We start from the raw sequence: 21869 nt of genomic DNA, 5'->3' as shown, positions 1-21869 counted from the left end.
CTTTAACATTTATTTAATTGGATATCGGGCTCCATTGATTTTTTTATTTTATTCCTATAGGATTTTTTATTTATTTTGAAAATGACTCGGGATATCTTGAGTATTTTTATTTGTTGTTTTTTCATAGATATTTTTTTCATTTAATTTAATTTAATTAATTAAATAAATATAAGCAAGTGATGCTCATTTCATAATATTTTAAAATACAAAATAAAAAATATATATATTGGGTAGACATTGTTTTATTGGCACGGATAATCTTTTGGTTAAATACATATTTATTCAAATAAAAAATTATTAAACACAATTAAATATACGATCTGTATTGTGAAATTAAATATTTTAATATTTATTGACAAAATATTTCAATAAAAAAATCTACCTGATATTTATAGACACAGAAATATAGCTTTTACACTTACAAAGTACTATGTCGGGTGTAAATCAATTTTCTTGTGAGTATGGCCCTCTTCCTGCATTCAATTGCTTTCATTTGGCGTGAGAAGCAGGGCGTTCCTCTAATTGGCTGTTTACTAGTCTGCTTTCTCATTAATTGAGATATCTAGTTAGTCGCTTGTGGTTCAAACCAAGGGCATTTGTATATCTTCATTGGGTCTTTTTTTTTTTTTTTTTTATCAGGTGGTTTATTTTCAATTTTATAATTTAATAAATATAAATAATATTAAAAAAAAGTAGTTCATGAAAACAGGTTAGTTCGTGGGCAGTTCCACACACATCAGGTGGTGCGTGCTGGGATGTTCATTGACCAATTGCTGCCGTGGATAAGGGGATGCTTGTGGTAAATAGTTTTTGATTTGTTGCCGACATCTTCTTCTTCTTTTTTTCCTCTTTTCTTAAATATTTTCGTGTATAGCTCTTTAAAATTTCAAAGCATGCCTTCAATTTATTATTCATTTGAATTTAGTTTTTATTATTTTAATTATTAGGTTTTTTATTTTAAATAATTTATAAAATTAGAATTCTTTACAATTTTATCCCCCTTCAGTTTTTGAAATAATGTCTCACAATCAACACAACATTATGAAACTTGTGGATTTGGAATAATTCCAGAGTAACATTCATTAGACAAATGGATTTGGAATAATTCCAGAGTTACATTCATTCCAGAAGCAGGGACTACTATGCTTTCTCATCAATTTTGAAGAGTCTCGCACTCATCACGGTGTGATAATTTTGAAGAGTCTCGCACTCATCACGGTGTAATGCCTGAGGAGAACTGCCACTGTTGGCTGTTTACTAGTCTGCTTTCTCATCAATTGAATTTGAGATATCTAGTTAGTCACTTGTGGTTCAAACAAGGGACCGGTACTGTTACATTCAATATTCAATTGGGTGTTGGTTTCATTTGACGTTTCTCTAATTGCCTGTTTTCTAGTCTGCTTTCTCGTTAATTGAGATATCTAGTTAGTCACTTGTGGTTCAAACTAAGGGCATTTGTATATTTCATTGGTTTTTTTTTTTGTTATCAGGGTGGTTTATTTCTAATTTTATAATTTAATAAATATAAATAATATTAAAAATAGTTGATGAGTGCAGGTCATTGCATGGACGGTCTACGCGCACTTCGAGTGATATACCAATTTTATAATTTATTTTTTTATAAATATAAATAAATTATAATTTTATAATTTGATATTCATTGTCAAATGTCATCGTGTGGAAGATGATTATTAGTAAGGGCGGAGCCAAGAAGTTTTCCTGTCCTGAGTTATTAAATAAATATATAATTTTTTTTTAATATCAATTATTAAGTCATCACGTTGTGTTAATTTTGAAGAGTCTCGCACTCATCACGGTGTAATGCTGGAGGAGAACTGCCACTGTTGGCTGTTTACTAGTCTGCTTTCTCATCAATTGAGATATCTAGTTGGTCACTTGTGGTTCAAACCAAGGGCATTTGTATATTTCATTGGGTTTCTTTTTTATCAGGGTGGTTTATTTCCAATTTTATAATTTAATAAATATAAATAATATTAAAAAAAAATAGTTAATGAGTGCAGGTCAGTGCATGTACGGTATTCGCGCATTTCAAGCGACAGACCCAATTTTATAATTTATTTTTTATAAATATAAATAAATTATAATTCTATAATTTGACGTTCATTGGATGACACGGTGCGTGTGGAAGATGGTTGTTACAAACTTTTCTTTTTCTTTTTTCTCTTCTAGATTTTCACGTTTGGCTGTTTACTAGTCTGCAAATTTAACACTATATATTAAGCGGCACACACAGTCTTTTTAAAATATAGAGTGTTTCTTGCTTACCTCAAATCTCTTAAAAGATACTGAAAAAGTGTTAATTCGACGCATCTCAGCAATGGGGAGTCGTATGCCCATTGCTATAATTACCTTCACCCTCGTCATCTTCCTCTATGGCAAGTAGTTTTACAATATTACATATATTAGATTCTTGCTTGGAAAACTCTATTATGCATATTATTCACTTTGATTATTCTCCTTGCTCTTACATATATATCTTCTGTTTGCATATGCAATATAAATTACTTCTCATTATTCAATGGATTTCGTGAATCCAATAAACATATCCAGGAGGGAGTTTCCGGATAAAAAACAAAAAAGAAAATAATATATTAAAAAATATATCCGGTTATGTTATCTTTTTAAAAGAAAAATAAGTGAATTAATGCAAGATTTTAAATATTGAATTATGTACGGACGTTTAGTCCCGTAGAGAAAACGAAGGCCAAGTCTTAGATTCAAGTCCTATTCTTTTTATATGAAAAAAAAATATAAAAATAGATTCACATAAATTAGAGTTTGATGTATTTAAAACTTGTTTGTGTTTTTATTTGATAATAAAAATATTTTCGAGTCAGTTTACTCGTGAACCATGACTGTTTAAAATTTTCTTTGAATCGACCAAGATTTAATTATTGATATCAACAAAAATAAATCTTGCGCAGCTTGCACGCATGCAGGAGCTCAATCTGTGACTTTTGTCGTCAAAAACAACTGTCCATACACAGTCTGGCCAGGAACTCTAACGGCTGCTGGCCGTCCGACTATATCTTCAACTGGCTTCACATTGGCAACAGGTGCTTCATCTTCGCTAAGTGTCCCTGCAACATGGTCTGGTCGCTTGTGGGCCAGAACACAATGCTCTACAGATTCCTCAGGAAAGTTTGTTTGTGCTACTGCTGACTGTGCCTCCGGTGTCATAGAATGCAATGGAGCCGGTGCGATCCCACCAGCATCCTTAGCAGAATTCACTCTAAGAGGTGATGGTGGGAAAGATTTTTACGATATAAGCCTTGTTGACGGCTTTAACATCCCAATTTCGATAACCCCGCAAGGAGGTTCTACTGGCTGCCCTTCTACAAGCTGTGCAGCTAACGTGAATGCTGTTTGTGATCCTAGTTTGGCAGTGAAGGGGGCAGATGGGACTGTGATTGCCTGCAAGAGTGCGTGTTTGGCATTTAACCAGCCGCAGTACTGCTGCACAGGAGACCATAATACAGCTGACACATGTCCTCCTACCCAATATTCGATGACTTTCAAGCAGCAGTGTCCTCAAGCTTATAGTTATGCTTATGATGATAAATCGAGCACGTTTACTTGTCCTAGTGGAGGCAACTATTTGATTACCTTTTGTCCATGATCAAATGTGGTGGTTCACAACTCTTTCTTTTTATGGAAAGAGTTGGACGACAACACATTTAATAAATGTTCTTATGACAATTAATAAATAAATGGAATAACAGATTTGGGATTGACATATCCCAAAAGGATCGATTATCAATTTTCATGCTGTTGATATGGTAAAACTGTATGCCATTCATTATAAATTAACGATATTTAATTTCAGTTCATTGGTCAAGGTAGCAATCCTTCAACTTATACGTACTAAGTAGACCTAGTGTCGAATTCAATTTCAAAACATTGTTGTTACCTTAATTTGTTTCCCGAGTTAACTTGTCATCAGTTTGCTTAGCTTTCTATGGGATTTTTTACTGGTTTTAAATCTAAGCATGCGATGCTAATTTTATAAATAAATTTATCTTACATTTTTTAGTTATCACGGTCATATAACCTGGATTGATTTAAAATTTTAAAAATATAAAATTCATTTTCCTAAGCAATCAATCAATGCACAAGGTGTTTGTTTTAAACCATAAAGAAAATGTTTTAGTTTGCAAATATGGTTTGGGGATTGATAATTAGTAAAGTCAAGATCGAGGCTGGGTAATAAACACATCTGAATCAAGAAATCCATTGAGAAAAGTAGTATGTATGTATGTATATGTATGTATGTATATAGTTATCAATCTAATAAGCCGACCAACCTCAAGTATCACCAATATCGAGCATTGTCTGAATAGTGCAAGGCTTCCCCACTAGACTAAATGTCTCTTGAAAATCAAACCTTTTTTTGTTGATAGTAGCCTTTGGCCACCAAACATGTTTTGTAGTCCTCAAAAGTCCTATCTTCCATACGTTTAATCTTGTATACTCATTTACATCGCACCACATTCATAGTTAGATCAATTAATAAAAGTACATGTTAACTTTGAAGAATATTGAGAGGGTAACACATTATTTGGATCAAAGTAATTGAAAAATAGAAAGGATAACTCATGAAAAGTACAATGTTGAATGTAGCACGGATGTGGTATCATTGCAATCATCCTCCTAGTTCAGGACTTTGGTGTGGTGTGGAAAGAACATGGACTTCTTGTCCTTTATAAATAAAAAATACTTGAAGTCGTCATCTTGTATTTTGATCACTAAAAACCATAACTAGTCTTCAGAGTTTGGACAAGGAACAAGTTGTGTATAGGATGGACATTATCATCACCTCTAGTACATCATACCTAAGATAAGTTATATTGTTTATTTTTCTGATTATTACTAAGGCATTGTTTTCTTTTTCTAATCATTGATTTGTCTATTGGTTAAAAAAGGTCTATCCGAGTCGAGAGAACCATGGCTTTATGGGACAATCATGATCATTCTAGAGCCAAAACATATTTTGCATTTGTTTCTTTTAATATTGAGAATACATCTTAGATATAAACTCATAATTCATTGTATTAAAATAAACAAATTAATATTTTTAGTGTTTTTCAAACTAAGACCAGATTCATGTGGCTTTAATAAACTTGTTTTTAAATATAAAAGGGTAAAGAATGAAAAATTAATTGCAAAAACGCTCTTCAAAACATGAAAAATAATTAAAATTAATTTATTTTTTTTAGCTTCTTTTCTTTTCTTTTCGTTGATACTCTTAAACCCGTGATAAACCTATTTCTAGATATCAACCTACTTAACTTTAGAAAAGAGAAATATAGTTGTACTAGCATTAACGAAAAGCCATGGGACCATAGTTTTGAAACCCGACCCGGTTATCGACCCGGTCAAGTGATCGGGTCACGGGTCAGATGGGTTGACCCGGGTCAACCAAAAAAAAAAGATTATGCTTCCCAGTAAATTTTGTCAAAGCTATTTTCATATCCTGAACTAATAACAAGCAATAAGATGTGGAAAATCAGCCAACAGTCAACATGAGAAAGCATTGAGAAAGGAAAGTTTGATGCCACGGTAACTCTAGCAAAAGTTGATAACATCAACTAACTAATCAATGTCACAGTAACTCCATGAAACACAGTTAACTAAGCACAACCAGCTTAAATAAAAATCTAGGGAAGAATCGATGCCACAGTAACTGCAGCAAAAATTTACAGAAGCAAAAGTAGAACAAACACACCAACTTGCAGGCCAGCATATCAAAATCTCTACAACTTATGTTTGCTTAAATTTACAGTCAACTGTAAAACCAAACAAACATTACTAGCCGAAATATTTTAACCATAATCAATAATTCTTACAACAGTTTCAATCTCTGGCTATAACAGTTCTTAGAACAAAATAGTTTCAATCTCTGGCTATAACAGTTCCAAAAGCAAATGCATCGAACAAAACTAGTTTCCTCATCCATTTTCGACACTTCCTAATAGCAGAGGATTTATTACGCTGCAGAAAAAAAAGAACAGAGAAACATACCTGAGGTTGAGATGACTGGGCTGCGAATGAATCAATGCGACTGAATCAACGAACAGCAAAATGATGTTAGAATTGCAAGTTCAAAACACGGCCAAGAATAAAGAAAAGAGAGAGTGAAAGAAGAAGATTCGTGAACAGAAACAAGAGTCTAACCTTTTTCGCAATGAAACAACAATGATCAAGACGTCTTCTGCTCTCCTCTACTCCTCAGCTCCTCATCGATTGAAATTGATTTTTTTGTTAATTAGGTTTGCTCTGTGATCAATATGCCCAATTCTGCTTCATTGTTCTTCGTCGTTTTGGCCTTTAAAACAAAGGCCAAAACGACGTCATTTAACATCTATCAGTATAAAAAAAATAGACCGGGTCTCAGCCGGATTTGACCGGGTGGCCCGGGTCGACCCGGCGGGTCGACCGGGTTTCACCAGGCCAACTCCCGAGCGGGTTTTTGCCTCCACCCGGACCGGTCCCAGGCCCGGGTCGGCTGGGTCCCGGGTCGACCCGCCGGGCCGGTCCGGGTTTTAAAACACTGCATGGGACAGTAAGAAGAAATGAACATACAGATTCTTCTTCAACCAAAAATCATTTTATTTACGGCTTGGCCAATAATTATGCACAGCTAGAGGACTGGATCTTTTGAACATAAAAATCATGCACGATAGTCATAAATCATGCACGATAGTCATTGAAGATTTCCATGCCTGGTTCATGCATCATCGTTAACAAGGGATCTAAAGCAAGGTAGCCATCATCTCATGTCAAGGAAACATACATCCAAAGCCCAAGCATGGTATGGAAAAAATCCCTGACAGTCCTATGTATTTTTATTTTCTAAAGACAAAAAAAAAAAAAAGGAAAACCTATGACCCCTATAGGCTATAGTTATCAACATCTTTTTCCACCTTCTCATACCGTTCTTGAACTTTAACCTTGGGTAAGAGCATTCTTAATTAACTAGGCAAGGTGTTAACATGACCTTAGGACATGCAATCAAGTTTTCAAGACCATATGCGTTTGAAGCAAAAATCACACCCCATCCCCTTCAGTACCCGTAGCAAGTGAAAGAACACCCGTGACCAGGTTAGGACTTAAAAGATCCACACACCTTACAACACTATATGTTAACTTCATAGCACATAAAGGAAAAACTGGAGCTTGCCTTTGCAGTAGCATGCACATGTAAAAGATTACAACTAAATGAGAATAGGTAGAAGCTTTATACCTTGAGTGATTATGACGGAGATAGCTCCACTGGATATCCCGTACCTCTTCTTCACTCTTTTTTTGAGTGGCTAGTGCTTGAATAAAGCTAAGTCCGGAGAGGTCAGAGGCAAGAAAGTAGAACGACCACGCTGAAGATGCACATGGACGTTGTGAGTGGGCTCCTGGCCTGCCTTGGGTTATGATTCCGGTAATGAACACCTCAGGTTAATGGTACTGTGGAAGCAGCGGCTATGGTTCCTGGAGTCAACGTGGGGCAAGATAGTAACTCGAGGGTGGCGAAAGAGGCAGCGCTGATGAGAGAGGCTGTATTGTTTTTTTGTTTCCAGTTATAGCTAGAAGGTGGTTTGAAAATGATGATCTAATTATTTTAGGTTTTTTTTTTGGTAAAGAAGAAGCTCGCTAATGGGTGTGTATGGGAACTTTTTGGCTAACCTTTGAAAGGAAACGGGTCGTCTGATTTTGAAAAATGGCAGTGAAGTTTTTCAGCCCCGTTTTCTTCTTCTTCTTCTTCTTTTCTCTCTCTCTCATCCCCACTCTTTATGATTAAGATTTGGTGTGAGCTTTATAGAAGACGAGCATTTTGTCCCAAATATACAACAATGATGAAGGGTCAAAATCGACCCAAAGAAATCAAAGGATATGATTGTTTCCCTATTAAAATTCTAGAACCTACCCCATTGCCTATAAATAGAAAGTCAAGGTAAGAAAAAGGAGGAGGTGTTAAAAAAAAACTGTAGCCTCCATAGAAAAATTAGAAGGAAAAGAAGAGGAGTGGGTAAGGAACCCTAGCAACACTTGAAGAAAAATTTAAGATAGAGAAAGAAAAAAAAATGGAGTGAAAGTGTAGAAATAAAAAATAGCCTTCTTCTTCTCTAAAACCTAGCCACCGAAGCAAATGAAGATCAAATTAGAATCTAAGAATTAATTGATTATTTTAGTAATTGTGTAAATATTTATATTTTAATTTAATGGCACAATTAAAATGAACTCAAATACTTCACTCTGTATATATATAGGATTAGTATCGATTCAAGATTCAATAGGTTCAAACTGTCAAAAAAAAATATCTTCAAGCGGTGTAAAATCTTGGTGTGGATTCATCAAGTGACAATTGTAATCTTCAACTTGGACTAGTGAAAGAACAAAATACACAAGACCAATTTGGGTGCTTGAGATGTGGATATAGACTTGTCAAACCATGTTAAAAACAGAGTTTACAATTCCTATCTCTTTACTCTCTACTTTACGCAATTTAATTATATTGTTCGTCAATTGTGTTTAATTGAATTTATTTCAATATTTGTTATTATTAGTGGAACATTTAATTCACCTCTCTTTTTAGGTGTATTGTTGCTTGAATCCTAGGACAACAACAACTACTCCCTCCGACTACTAATAGCAGCTGCCAATGACATACACTAATAATGATAGGAATTGTAAACTATGTTTTTAACATGGTTTGATTGTCTGATATAACTAGAGTATTGTTGTGTTTTCTAATTGTTGGTCTATCAAAAGTTTAAAAAATATCCTCCTCAGTAAGAAGATCATAATCTTATCGAGTAAAAACATAACCGTTCTAATATCTATATATAAAAGAACTATATTTTTAATATCGATAAAAACCTAATCATTCTAATGTCTATAAATAAAAGTTTGTAATCTCAGATACTAAAAGAAAACAAAATATATTTTTAAAATATAGGTCTAGTTCTCATGGCTTTAATAAACTGGTTATTAAAGCTCAAAATGCATGCTAACACTTTTTTTTAATTTTTTTTTTCATGAAAATACAATATGAAATTTATATGTATATATGCAACATTTCAAAGAAAATTGTGTATTTTTACAATATAAAAATACAAACCAATATTAATCAAAATTGATATAAAATTACGTGAGAAAATCACAAATTTTTTAAAAGGTTTTTTTAAAAAAATTTGGAACTTTTTGTTTAATATATAATATTATTATTATATTATAAAAATATATTGGGTTGGGCCCAGCCTAATGATGTGGGTTGAACCCACCCTGGTTGGGCCGAGAATCTAATAATTAATTGTTCATTTTAATTATTAATTGTTCATTTCTTAGTCTTCTTTTTCTTTGAAACCTAGCCACCAAAGCAAGTGAAGAACATTTGAGAATCCAATAATTAATTGTTCATTTTAGTGATTATATAAATCTTTATATCTTAGCTTAATAGCACAATTAAAATTAACTTAAACACATCACTCTGCATATATATAGGATTAGTATCGGTTCAAAATTCATCAGGTTCAAATTGTCAAAATCTAGTATTTAAGTTGAACCAGTCGACCACTTGGTAATACCAAGTGAACTGGTGTACCACTTGTTTATTCGTGATGAACATCTAAGAATCTATAGGAACTAGACGACCAATTGGCTTGACCAATCTAAATCAGTCGATCGCTTTAGCTGTCAATGGAGTTACAATGGCTAGAAATGGCTAGTTTGTTTTGGAAACTTTTAAATAACTCTCATTCTAGTTAAAGTAAAAGAGGATTCCAAATATACATATTATAAAAGTTGTTTTAAGAAAAAACCAACAAAAAATCATCAATCCTATCATACTCCAAGGTTGTGTTAAATTGAGCCTTCATATTCTAGCACTAGAGTATTTGTTCTTATACTCACTACATTAAACACTTTCAAATCATCTATCTATTAAGTGAGCTATGGAGATACTAGAGTTTAAATTGTATTATCTACTCTTTGAGAGAGTTTTGTTGCGAGTAAAATCATTCTTGTAATCTTTTGAGAATTAGGATAAAACTCTTGGTATTTGTGAGGGAACATCACCAAGAAAAAAATTATGGAGGTTAATTTTTTGAGGGAACGTCAATTTTTTATTAATATAAATCACAAATAGAAATAGATTTAGATAATTAATAGCATGCATAGAATAAATTTGGAAAAAAACATTATGGAGGTAACCTTTTGTTTGAAAGGATACGGTAAGGGTGACATCGATCTTTCCTTAGGCATAACTAACTCAATATCTAAATCTTTGACCAGTGTCTATTTTAGGATTCCTAGTTTTTTTTATTACTAGGTGGTGACTTCATTATTGTTTTCCTTTAATTTTGAAGAGTCTCGCATTCGTCACGGTGTGATAATTATGATTATTATTAATTAACCAAGTTAAGAAAATTTATATCAACTACAACTAATTATTTTCATTGATAATTATTAATTAACCTACAAAGTTAAAGAATTCTATTGAAATTTAATTTGACTACAACTAACCTATTAAGAAATCTTGTTGAAATTTAAATTGACCACAACCGATCATTTTCATTGATAATTATGATAATTATTAATTAATTATAAGTTAAGGAATCCTATTGAAATATAAATTGATTATAACCAATCATTTTCATTAATAATTATCATAATTATTGAGAATAAAATGACATCAATAAATTAGTTATTTTGATTTGCAGAGGAAAAAATTATTTAAATTCTAAATTAAAATAAAAAATATATATTTCAATAGGTTTATGATATTCTTAACAGTGTAACATACTGAATTGTATTGTTGAGAATAACGTAATTTATATGGTTGAGTCGTTACTAACAATGCAACTAATTAATTGTGCTATTTTTATAAAAAACAATTACCTCAAAAAACTCAGATCCAAGTGCAATTTCTATGAGAGGTTATGTAAGTCATAGTCATTAAACTTGGTCTAGTCCAACAGGATGCGTTCGTGATTTGCTAACCCAAAACCTTGTTTTGGTTTGATTTTCTTTTGAACAGAAGTGGACAATGATCCAGTCAAACCCGAGTGACTTAAAAGGTCAACTTGCAACCCGGTTCACTTGGTCAAACTTGTATTGCATGTGGACATCGGGGCGAGCTATGTGAAAAAAAGGTAAAACAAGAAAAATGAATCGCTACCTAGATTTATGGTAACTAGAAACCCTAACAAGTCTTTAGAGGTTTTGGTAAGGAGTTGGTTATGTAATAGATAAGATAGACATAACTCTATACATCATACTTAAGGTAGGCTGCATTGTTGTTTGTTTTCAATGATAAATGTGTTTTTTTGTGGTTCACCTAAAATGTTATATATGTTATTCGATGTATTGTTCTTATTATTTATTAAACAAGATTTAAAGAACAAGTTATACTATTGACCTTTCAATCCGCGATTATTTGGAAATGATTAGCACATCTATATAGGAGGCTTATTGCAGGTTGAAAATTAAATTCATATTATTCATTACATAGCATCCAAAGAATAGGGCCCCTATTGAACCATTCCATCTTGGGCTACTTAATTTTATTGGTTAATATCCTAGAAATCATGTATTAATTGGTACTATTATTCACTTATCGACACCAAGAGAACATAGCCCAATATTAGATCATATCATCATGAGTCACTTAGTAATTGATAGAAACAATTAATTCATCAATCAAATATTAATTGATCGTGTTACTCGATAAACGACACCTGAAAGACAGGACCTGGTATAAGACCATTTTATCTTGGATTAATTAATCAATTGATAGGAACAATTAATACAAGGATAATTTTATTTTTATTTTTATTTTATTTTTCTTTATTAATCAATATCCGAAAGACAAAGCCTAAGGTTAGACTATACAATCTCGGGTTTATTAGTCAATCGTTATTTTTATAAAAATGATTGGTACATATAATATTCATTGCAAGATTTTTCACAATGATCTAAAAATTCTCAAATTTCAAATTTTATGTTCTATTCAACCATCTTATAATATTCATTCAACTAACTTCCGAAAACAAATATCTCACACACTTTGCATGTTTTTATTTGGAAAATTTTGTTTAATCTTCCTACAAGAAACTAAAATAAATAAAATGAGGGGATTTGAATAATTAAAGAAATGAAATTCTAGAAATAAAATTGAAAAATTGATATGTTGTTAACTCAATTCAAAAGGTCCATACATTCGTTCTTATAAATTTGTTGATCATCAAAATAAAAGTAAATGTTCTTTCAAGTCATGCAAATAAATTTGATATCTCTTAAAGCTAAGTGGAATCGAGGAGACTATTAGTAAATTAATTAGACAAAGCTTTCTAATCAATTTCTTACCATAAAAAAAATTTAATATTGAAAATCAATTCTTATTATTTCAAAAGTAACCTTAAGAGTGAAGTCTATCAAATTTATACTAAGCAACCGTTTAAAAGCTTGACAATTTAACTTAACTTATTCTTCCCTGATAAATTAAGATGAGAGCTGCAACAATCAAATTAATTCTTTTGCTTCTAAATCCAGTCTCTAACAACAATTATAGATTGAAAGAAATAGAAAGCATACATGTCATCTCAAAACAATTCAATTATGTTGAGCAGAAATCAATAGCATAATTCTAAAATAAGAAAAAATAAGTACTTGTGTCTCAAAGAATTACAATGATAATGTTACTTCTCACAACTTGATAATGGAGAAGGTGTTTATTCCCCTTGAATCGAAATTGACAATTAGTTGCTCGTGATCTTTGAAAATTCCAATAGCAAAGATGAACTCTCTGAAAATTTCAGTGGAAAAGAACATTTTTTTCCTCTATGCTTTGTCACGTTGATCTCCTTATTTTTTTTAATCTTAAGTGGCAGCCTTCATGATAAGATATCAAAGCTAAATACTAGAAGGTTACAGGCTATAGACAATATCTATATGATCCTATTAGATTTTCTTTAAACGATAGGATTCCCATCTTGTTAGTTTCCCATTAGATTAGGAGACAAAACCTGTCATTCGGCTTGCATCAAGATTTTCATCTTGAAAACAATTTTATCTGACCTGGAGCCCTTTATAAAAGTTATATCCCTAGATGTTTAGATGAATATGGGCTTTTGAATTTCTTGATATCAATATCTGAAACTCAAGATATGCCCGTTTGAATATCTAATGTGAAAGTAGAGAATTTTGCTGCAAGTAAGATTCTGGCCTGATTTTGCAGACCTGATTAACATTTCCAATGAGATTAGATTTCTGCCCATAATACCTTTCTGAAAAGCTGGATATGTGTAGTTCAACTTTGATTAAGCCACGTTCTTATTCTGTAACTCCAACTTGGTGAAAAACCTATCAAAAAAACCAAGGTTCGAAACATAAAATGTAGAATTTCTTATCTTTTAGCAATTAATTCACCAAGTCTCTTACGCATGCCAAACTCATACAATTATTTTCAATGAGCTCAAATAAGCTTAAAACACATTAAAAGCATAATGTAAAATGAATAAAAACATATGTATATTTTGCACTTATCATCATTTTATCTTTGTAAAATAAAAATAAGTGAATTAATGCATTGATTTTATATATTGAAATTATGTATAAGGATCGCAATGGATATCTACGAGTTTGGTTTTTCTATATCTATACCCTACTCATTATTATTCGAGTAAAAAATTCAGATATTCATACTTTATTCATTGGATTTCGAGTATATATCCATATTGGTATCCATTGTTCTACTGTTATTTAATATTCAACAAAAAATAAAATAGTAATAGATATATTTGAAATATGTATACATGTATTAAATGATAAAATGAATAATACTATACATGTGTGTGTGTGTATTATATTTGTAAACCCCAGTTGAAAATTAGGCAGAAAAGCAATCTAAATGCTTATAGAATAGATTTATCAGAAGTACCAAATAAGTATTAGAACAAACCAAGTACAAAAAAAAAATACAGAAAAGTGAATAAAATATTACTAAGAGTGAGTTACCTGGAAATAAAATTATCAATATGTAACTAAATGAAATTCGAATTCACCCTGATAAAAAGTTTATATAGACAAATACCAGGATCCAGGAATTTTATCTCGAGAACAAGAAATTTACTATTTGGGATATAGAGGAAATTTGGTAAAAAGTTAATAAATATAAGTGTGCATGTGTGTGTGCACGAGCAAGAAGAAAAAAGAGAGAAAAAAAGAAAAGAGGAAACCACCATTTACATGTGAGAGAGAAAAAAGTGATAAAGGAAACATAAAATCTTAAGAGGAGATCTTGAGGGAACATTAACCAAGCTTAGTGAGCATTAATTGGAAGGAAGAAAAATCTAGTGAAGGTGAATAGAAAAGGAGAAGGGAAGTTCGACCAAGATTAAATAAGAAGAGGAGTTGGAAGCTTGAATTGGGTAGTGTTTAGAGTTTAATTACTTGCTTGGTAAGGCATTCTAAAGACTTTTGATCTGATTTTTAATGGCTTAAAGTCCTTAATTGATTGAATTTTTGAAATTTGGAAAGTTAGGGTTCTTGAATGAATTTGAGGGAAATAAAAATTTAACTTAAGCATAATGGAATTAACGCGATTATGCAGTATGCTTTTGTGTAAACCTTGATGTTTATATAAAAGTCTTAGCTCAGCATATAATATATTAGTTATCCTGTAATTAACCCTTTTGAAATGTTTAAGAATACTTATTATGTTTTAAATTCTCTCTTTACATGTTAGTATCCCTTTTTCTTTTATATTTTATCATATGATTTGTGGGCTATGTTCATATTGAACTTATTCGTAGGGTATATATATATATATATATATATATATATATATATATATATATATATATATATGTTGTGTGGATTGTATTGGGTGTTGAATATTGATGATTGAAATAAGGTCTAGAATTATGAGACCTTCTGATGATGGGTTGATTGAGTAAATTGATAGTAGTCGATAACTTGGGATGTCCTAAATACAAATGAAACTCTACTGAAATTTTGGTAGAATTCTTTACAAAAAAAAATTACCCTCAAATTAAGAGCATATGTTGGGATCTTTTAGCGTTGATCAAATCATACAATCGGGTCTGTTACAGTTGGTATCAAAGCCCTGGTATGGATTCTGGGAAGAATTCAAAAGAGGTTGTTGATGTTTGTTAATTTATTGCAGGATGATACGTACCCGTCAAGAGATTAGAACAGATCTATCCTCTACAGGGAGGGGGGACAAAGATATAGACTTTTACGAGGGGCAAGAAGAGAGCCCTTTGGAAGATACTGCTTCACATGCACCAGCAATATCGACTCAAGCAGGGCATGAAGAATCAACAGGGCCTCAAGTCAGACAGGCACCAGGGAAAACTGGGGATGTCCGGCCGACCGTGTCAGCCCCACGGGAACAAGCAGAGGAGCCCCCTCAGACTACACCTGCAGGGCCATCTGTTTCTTATGTTGATTCGATGCTCTTGGCCCAACTAGTCAAAGCAGTAATGGAAGGTATGGCTAATGTTGCCACTCCTATGCCAGCACCCCCACCTGCACACATCATACAAACTGTTTCAGAAGCAGCTAGAGCTACTGATAATATGGTACATCTAGTTCGATTGGCGAAAAGTATGAGAGAAATGGGTTGTGAACAGGATGCTAAAGTGGCAGGAAGGTGGATTAGAAAGGTAGAGGAAACGGTGATTCAAATTAAGATACCAAATGATCTGCGAGTAGATTTTGGTACACAATTACTCTCAGACAGTGCTATGACTTGGTGGGACACAGTTTAGTTGAGGAGGGCTACAGAAACCCTATCCTGGGATGATTTCAAGACGGAGTTTGAGGATCAATATTACTCCAAATATCATCAAAAGATGAAGGAACATGAATTCCTAGCCTTGAGACAATAGGGGATGTCAGTACTTGAGTACGAGAGGTGATTTCATGACCTCTCACTATTCGCACCACATTATGTCCCATCAGAACAACACATGATAGAAAAGTTAAGGGATGGCTTCAGACAAGAATTGAAGCAGGGGTTGATTGCTTTACAATTCAAGACAGTAAGGGAACTTATTGAAGCAGCACAGGCCTTGGAGGCTTGTATGGAAGAAGGCTAACAAAGTCACGGGGGTGTACGAAAACGAAAGGATATGGAATTTTCAGGCAAGCCACCACTTCCAAAGAAGGGTAAAGGCAGACAGTTCTTTCAATTCAAGAAAAGAAAAGGGACATCAGCTAGTTCTCGACAGAATATCAGCTCCAGGACTGTTGCTTCAGAGGGGTCTAATTATCATAATTGTCTACCCTTTTTGTTCATAGTACGAAGAAAAACACCCTGGGAATTGCTTGGTTTCTCCTGGCCGATGCTATATATGCTGAGGAGAAGGTCATAGGTGGAGAGCCTGCCAGTACTTGGGAAGAGGATGTCATCATTGTGGTGAGAAGGGTCACTTTAAAAGAGAATGCCCCCGGTTAAATACTGAACAACCTCATAATCAAAGGCAGCCAAGTTAGAGTCATCAACAGTCCATCACGGTGAACAGACCAGGAAAGTCGACTCAGTCAGGAGTCAACTCTAATAAGGGACGACCTAGAATGCAAAATGAAAGAGGTCAGGGAAGAGTTTTTCATACAACCCAGGAGGATGTCAGAGCAGCATCAGATGTGGTGGCAGGTATGCTGCAAATGAATACCTATCAAATGCATGTTTTGTTCGATTCTGGTGCCACCCATTCCTTTATAGCAAATAAAAATGTAGCCAAACTGAATAAAGGAACAAAAATTGTAGAAAAAGGATTTATTATTGGGACACCTTTGGGTGAAACTGTGGAAACATAAATTGTATTCGAAGGGGTGGGAATTAACATTAATGGGTGTGAACTAGAAGCAGATTTAATACCCCTAGAATTAAGTGATTTTGATATAACCCTAGGCATGAATTGGTTGGGTAAAAAATAAGGCTCGTCTAGACTGTTTTACAAAAACAGTAACCTTCCAAGGGGCTAAGGGTGAAACAATGGTCTTTAAGGGGGAGAGAATTTCCAACCTTAGAAATATAATCTCGGTTATGGCTGCGAGAAAACTACTAAAGAAAGGTTGTATAGCATACCTTGCCTATGTGATAAATTCAGAAAAGGGTAAAATAGGATTGTCTGGCATTCCAATTGTGAGGGAATTTCCAGATGTATTTCCGGAAGAACTGTTGGGACTACCCCTAGAAAGAGAAGTTGAAGTCACCATCGACATATTGCCTGGGGTGTCTCATATAGCCCAACCACCGTATAGAATGGCCCCTAAGGAATTGGATAAGTTAAAAATTCAATTGCAGGAGCTCTTAAACAAAGGGTTCATACGACCAAGCAACTCACCTTGGGGGGCACCTGTATTATTTGTGATGAAGAAGATGGAACGTTGAGGCTTTGTATAGATTACCATTAGTTGAATAAAGTGACATTAAAGAACAGATATCTGCTTCCGCGGATAGATGATTTATTTGATCAGTTGAAGGGTCCTAAAGTGTTCTTAAAGATTGATTTAAGATTAGGATACTACCATATGCGAATCAAAGGGCAAGATGTGCTGAAAACTGCCTTCAAAACCCTTTGAGTTCTTAGTGCTACCATTTGGATTAACTAATGCTCTAGCACTTTTTATGGATTTAATGAACCGAGTATTCCAACCGTACCTTAATAAGTTTGTTGTCGTATTCATCGATGATATCTTGGTTTACTCCAAATCCTATGAAGAGCATGAACAGCACCTGAGACATACACTACAGACTCTAAGGAGCCGCCAGTTGTATGCCAAGTTGGATAAATATGACTTCTGGTAAAAAGAAGTTACCTTTTAGGGTATGTAATGTCTTCAGAAGGCATTTTTGTGGACCCTCAAAAGGTGGAAGCAGTTCTGAGATGGGAAAGGCCTACTACGGTAATTGAAATCCGTAGTTTTCTTGGATTGGCAGGGTATTATAGAAGGTTTATCGAAGGGTCTTCAATAATAGCAACTCCATTAACATGACTCACTAGGAAGAATATAAGATGGGAGTGGTCAAAGGAGTGTGATGAGAGTGATCAAAGGAGTGCGATGAGAGCTTTCATGAATTGAAGAGAAGGCTTACTACTGCCCCTCTACTAATCCTTCCATCCAGAATAGAAGGTTTTGTAGTCTACAGCGATGCCTCAAAAAAAGGACTAGGTTGTGACATAATGCAGCATGGAAGAGTAGTTGCCTATGCATCGAGATAACTGAAGACTCATGAAATCAACTACTCATTTCATGACTTAGAATTGGCAGCAGTAGTTTTTGCCTTACGAGTATTGAGGCACTACTTATACGAATCCCGGGTTCAAATTTCACATATCATAAGAGCCTTAAATATCTGATGTCACAGAAGGAGTTGAACATGCAACAACAGAGATGGGTAGAATTAATTAAAGACTACGACTGTATTATAGATTATCATCCAAGAAAAGCGAATGTAGTCACGGATGCTCTCAGCCGTAAAGACAAGGCAATTATGGGTGGACCCAGCAACTTAGGATGAGAAAACCATGCCTGAGCTAAAGAGATTGGGGGCAATATTAAATGTGAGTCTGGAAGGATCCTTAATGGCTCAACTAAGGGTGAAGTCAGGATATCGAGAGCAAATATTAGAGGCACAATAGCTTGATGATGAAGTGTCAAAAGTAAGAATCAAACTGGAATTGGGGGGTGAAACTCTTTTTCGAATGGGAGATGATGGAATAGTGATGTTAGGGCGACGCATGTATGTGCCTGATAAACAAAGTCCTTAAACAAAAGTTACCATGAAAGGCCTACGAGTCTAACTTCACTGTACATCCAGGTAGTACTAAGATGTACCAGGATCTGAAACAGTACTACTGGTAGCCAAATATGAGAAAATAAGTCTAAGTTCACTGTACATCCAGGTAATACTAAGATGTTCCAGGATCTAAAACAGTACTACTGGTGGCCAAATATGAGAAAAGAAATGGCTAACTACGTGGCAAAATGTAGTATTTGCCAACAAGTAAAAGTGGAGCACCGAAAGCCGGCAGGGCTGTTACAACCATTACTAATCCCTGAATGGAAGTGGGAGATGATCACAATGGACTTTGTGTGGGCACTACCCAGGGGGAAGAGGGGAAATGATGCAATTTGGGTCATTGTGGATCGACTAACTAAGTCTGCCCTTTTCCTACCAGTAAAAAAGACGGATCCAGTTGACAAGTTGGCTAAGATTTATATGAAAGAAGTTGTGAGGCTTCATGAAGTCCCAGTATCAATTGTTTCAGACCGAGACCCAAGGTTTTCTTCACATCTCTGGCCAAGCATACAACGTGCCTTATGAACAAATTTGAATATCAGTATTGTCTTTCATCCGCAGATTGATGGTCAATGAGAGAGTTATTCAGATTTTAGAGGATTTACTAAGGGGATGTGCTATGGAATTTAGTGGAAATTGGGAGGAGCACCTGTCGCTAGTAGAATTCATGTATAACAACAGTTATCAGACAACAATTGGAATGGCCCCATTTGAAGCTCTTTAGGGCATAAAGTATAGGACACCCTTGTGTTTGGAAGAAGTTGGGGATGAAAAGTTGTATGGGGCAGAATTAGTACAAATCACTACTGAAAAAGAGAGGATCATTAAGGATTGAATGAAGGTGGCTCAGGATAGATAGAAAAGGTATGTAGATATTCAAATAAGACCCCTTGAGTTTTTTCCTAGAGATAAAGTATTTCCGAAGGTAGCTCTGTAAACCCCCGGTTATAATTTTTCTAGGTTATTAAAATATGAGAAATTTAACCAATAGTAAAATGAGTTAAATTAAATTAAAGAAACCTAAATCAAGATAAAAATAGTGAAATTAATGAAATGAAAAGTGAATATAGTACTAAATTGTTGAAAAGAAAAATAGTTGTGGGGACAAAATGAATACGTAAGACCAAGAGAGGTCAATATTCAAATAACAGAAGGTTAGGAGTGTATGTACAAATGATAAAAAAGGGTGGGGATAAATGTACAATTAACAAGATGATAGCATTATAAATATCATTCTATTTTTTCTCTTGGAGTACTTGTAAGAGCAAGAGAGAGTTGAAAGAGAGGCTGGAGAGAAGACATATTGATGGCAGAAAATTCAACAGCTATAACTCCACCTTTTACTGTAGGATTAGAACAATATTTAGATATATTGTTCTCCTCCATGCCGTGTACAGTTTTACCGGAGGGATCTTCTATATCTGTCCCCGTTTGAGAGATATTGCAGGAGGAAAATTTCTAGGAAAATAAACTTTTGGACAGTCTTCGTCGCCGACTGTTTTCTCCTTCAGACACCGTCGGATCAGTCTATAATTTGGATATGTTGTTCTTCCTGATGCTGTCTAGATTTTGAACGGTGGAGTTCAGAAACTAACACTCGGTATAGAAGTTGTGCTTCTCACACAGTAGGTCTGCAAGTTTGAGGTCAGTTTGGTTAAACCCATATTTCTGGAAATTTCACCATTTGATGAAGTTGATATTTGGATATGTAATACTCATAATAATTCATTATAACTTGACCGTATGGATTGTGTAGAATATTATTTGTTTGTTATTTATGGTTGATTGAAATTGTTGTCAAAATTGGTTTTGTGTGAATTTAATGAAATTAGCATGAAAAGAGTGAAGGAACTCTTGGTTCCTTAAAGCCATGCTTTCGGTCAATTATGCATCAAAGAGAGAAGATTGGAATAAATAAGATAAATTGGCTCTTAAAAAGATATTTTTGACACTCTTAAACGGTTTGTGATATGGTTAGGGGTTGAGATAGAAGAGAAAAGGTTAAATTGTGAATGTTATGTGTGAATGGAAAGAATGATGAATCTGGATAGATTCATCTCCTGACTTTTAGAGAGAATTTGAGTAGGATGATAAGAGAGTTAGGATCAAGTTTCTTCATAGTAATTGTAGTCTTGGATGTTAGCTAACTAAGGAAGTTGGTCTTGCTCAAATTGGAGTTGTAGAACTCCAGTTATGGGTCACCAACCGAGACTGGATCATGACTGACTCTATAAGGCAGTAGGATTGATCAGCTGATGAGCAATTTTGATTATCTTAGAGGCAGAACTGGGTTCTCCTTCCTTCAAAGAACTTGTAGCCTCATGTCTTAGCTTTCCAAAGAGACCAATCTCACTTGAAATGGAGTTCTATAACTCTAGATATAGTTAACAATCTGAGGAGAGGTCGAACAGTAACAGTTCGATATCAAGACAATAACAGTCCAATATTTGTTGATAAGCAATTTTGACTATCTTAGAGGCAAAACTGGGTTCTCTTTCCTCAAAGAACTTGTAGCCTCATGTCTTAGCTTTCCAACGAGACCAATATCGCTTGAAATGGAGTTCTATAACTTTAGATATAGTTAAAAATATAAGGAGAGGTCGGACAGTAACAGTTCGATATCAAGACAGTAACAGTTGGACAGTAATAGTTCAATGTTTGTTGATGAGCAATTTTGACTGTCTTAGAGGCTGTACTAGGTTCTCTTTCCTTCAGAGAACTTGTAGCCTCATGTCTTAGCTTTCCAACGAGACCAATCTCGCTTGAAATAGAGTTCTATAACTCTAGATATAGTTAATAATCTGAGGAGAGGTCGGACAGTAATAGTTCGATATCAAGACGGTAACAGTTGAACAATAACAGTCCAATGTTTGTTGATGTGTAATTTTGACTGTCTTAGAGGCAGAACTGGGTTCTCTTTCCTTTAAAGAACTTGTAACCTCATGTCTTAGCTTTCCAAAGAGACCAATCTCGCTTGAAATGGAGTTCTATAACTCTAGATATAGTTAAAAATCTGAGGAGA

At 34.1% G+C, this 21869-nt stretch overlaps 1 protein-coding gene and 1 long non-coding RNA gene across 3 annotated transcripts in view; one reads left to right on the top strand and one right to left on the bottom strand.

Annotated features, from left to right (window-relative positions):
* The window catches only part of LOC18094931 (thaumatin-like protein 1), a 72841-nt gene extending 69060 nt beyond the window's left edge, over positions 1–3781 (top strand). The window contains exons 1-2 of one of the 2 annotated variants that reach the window (XM_052450011.1): positions 2232–2396; positions 2961–3781. In XM_052450011.1, coding sequence (XP_052305971.1) covers positions 2339–2396; positions 2961–3640 — 738 coding nt within the window. In that variant the 5' untranslated portion in view covers positions 2232–2338 and the 3' untranslated portion in view covers positions 3641–3781. Of the gene's footprint in view, positions 2397–2945 lie in introns of those variants that run through there. The other variant, XM_052450010.1, reaches the window with a different exon arrangement.
* LOC127904903 (uncharacterized) overlaps positions 1–7885 on the bottom strand; it is a 73834-nt gene extending 65949 nt beyond the window's left edge. Inside the window, exon 1 of the long non-coding RNA XR_008058333.1 lies at positions 7019–7885. This is a non-coding gene — a long non-coding RNA (uncharacterized LOC127904903). The remainder of the gene's footprint in view (positions 1–7018) is intronic.
* Positions 7886–21869: the final 13984 nt, after the last annotated feature.

This window comes from Populus trichocarpa, chromosome 1 (assembly GCF_000002775.5).
Source record: "Populus trichocarpa isolate Nisqually-1 chromosome 1, P.trichocarpa_v4.1, whole genome shotgun sequence".
NCBI lineage: Eukaryota > Viridiplantae > Streptophyta > Magnoliopsida > Malpighiales > Salicaceae > Populus > Populus trichocarpa.
Note: the sequence above shows the minus strand (reverse complement) of the source record. Positions and strands in the feature narration are given on the sequence as shown.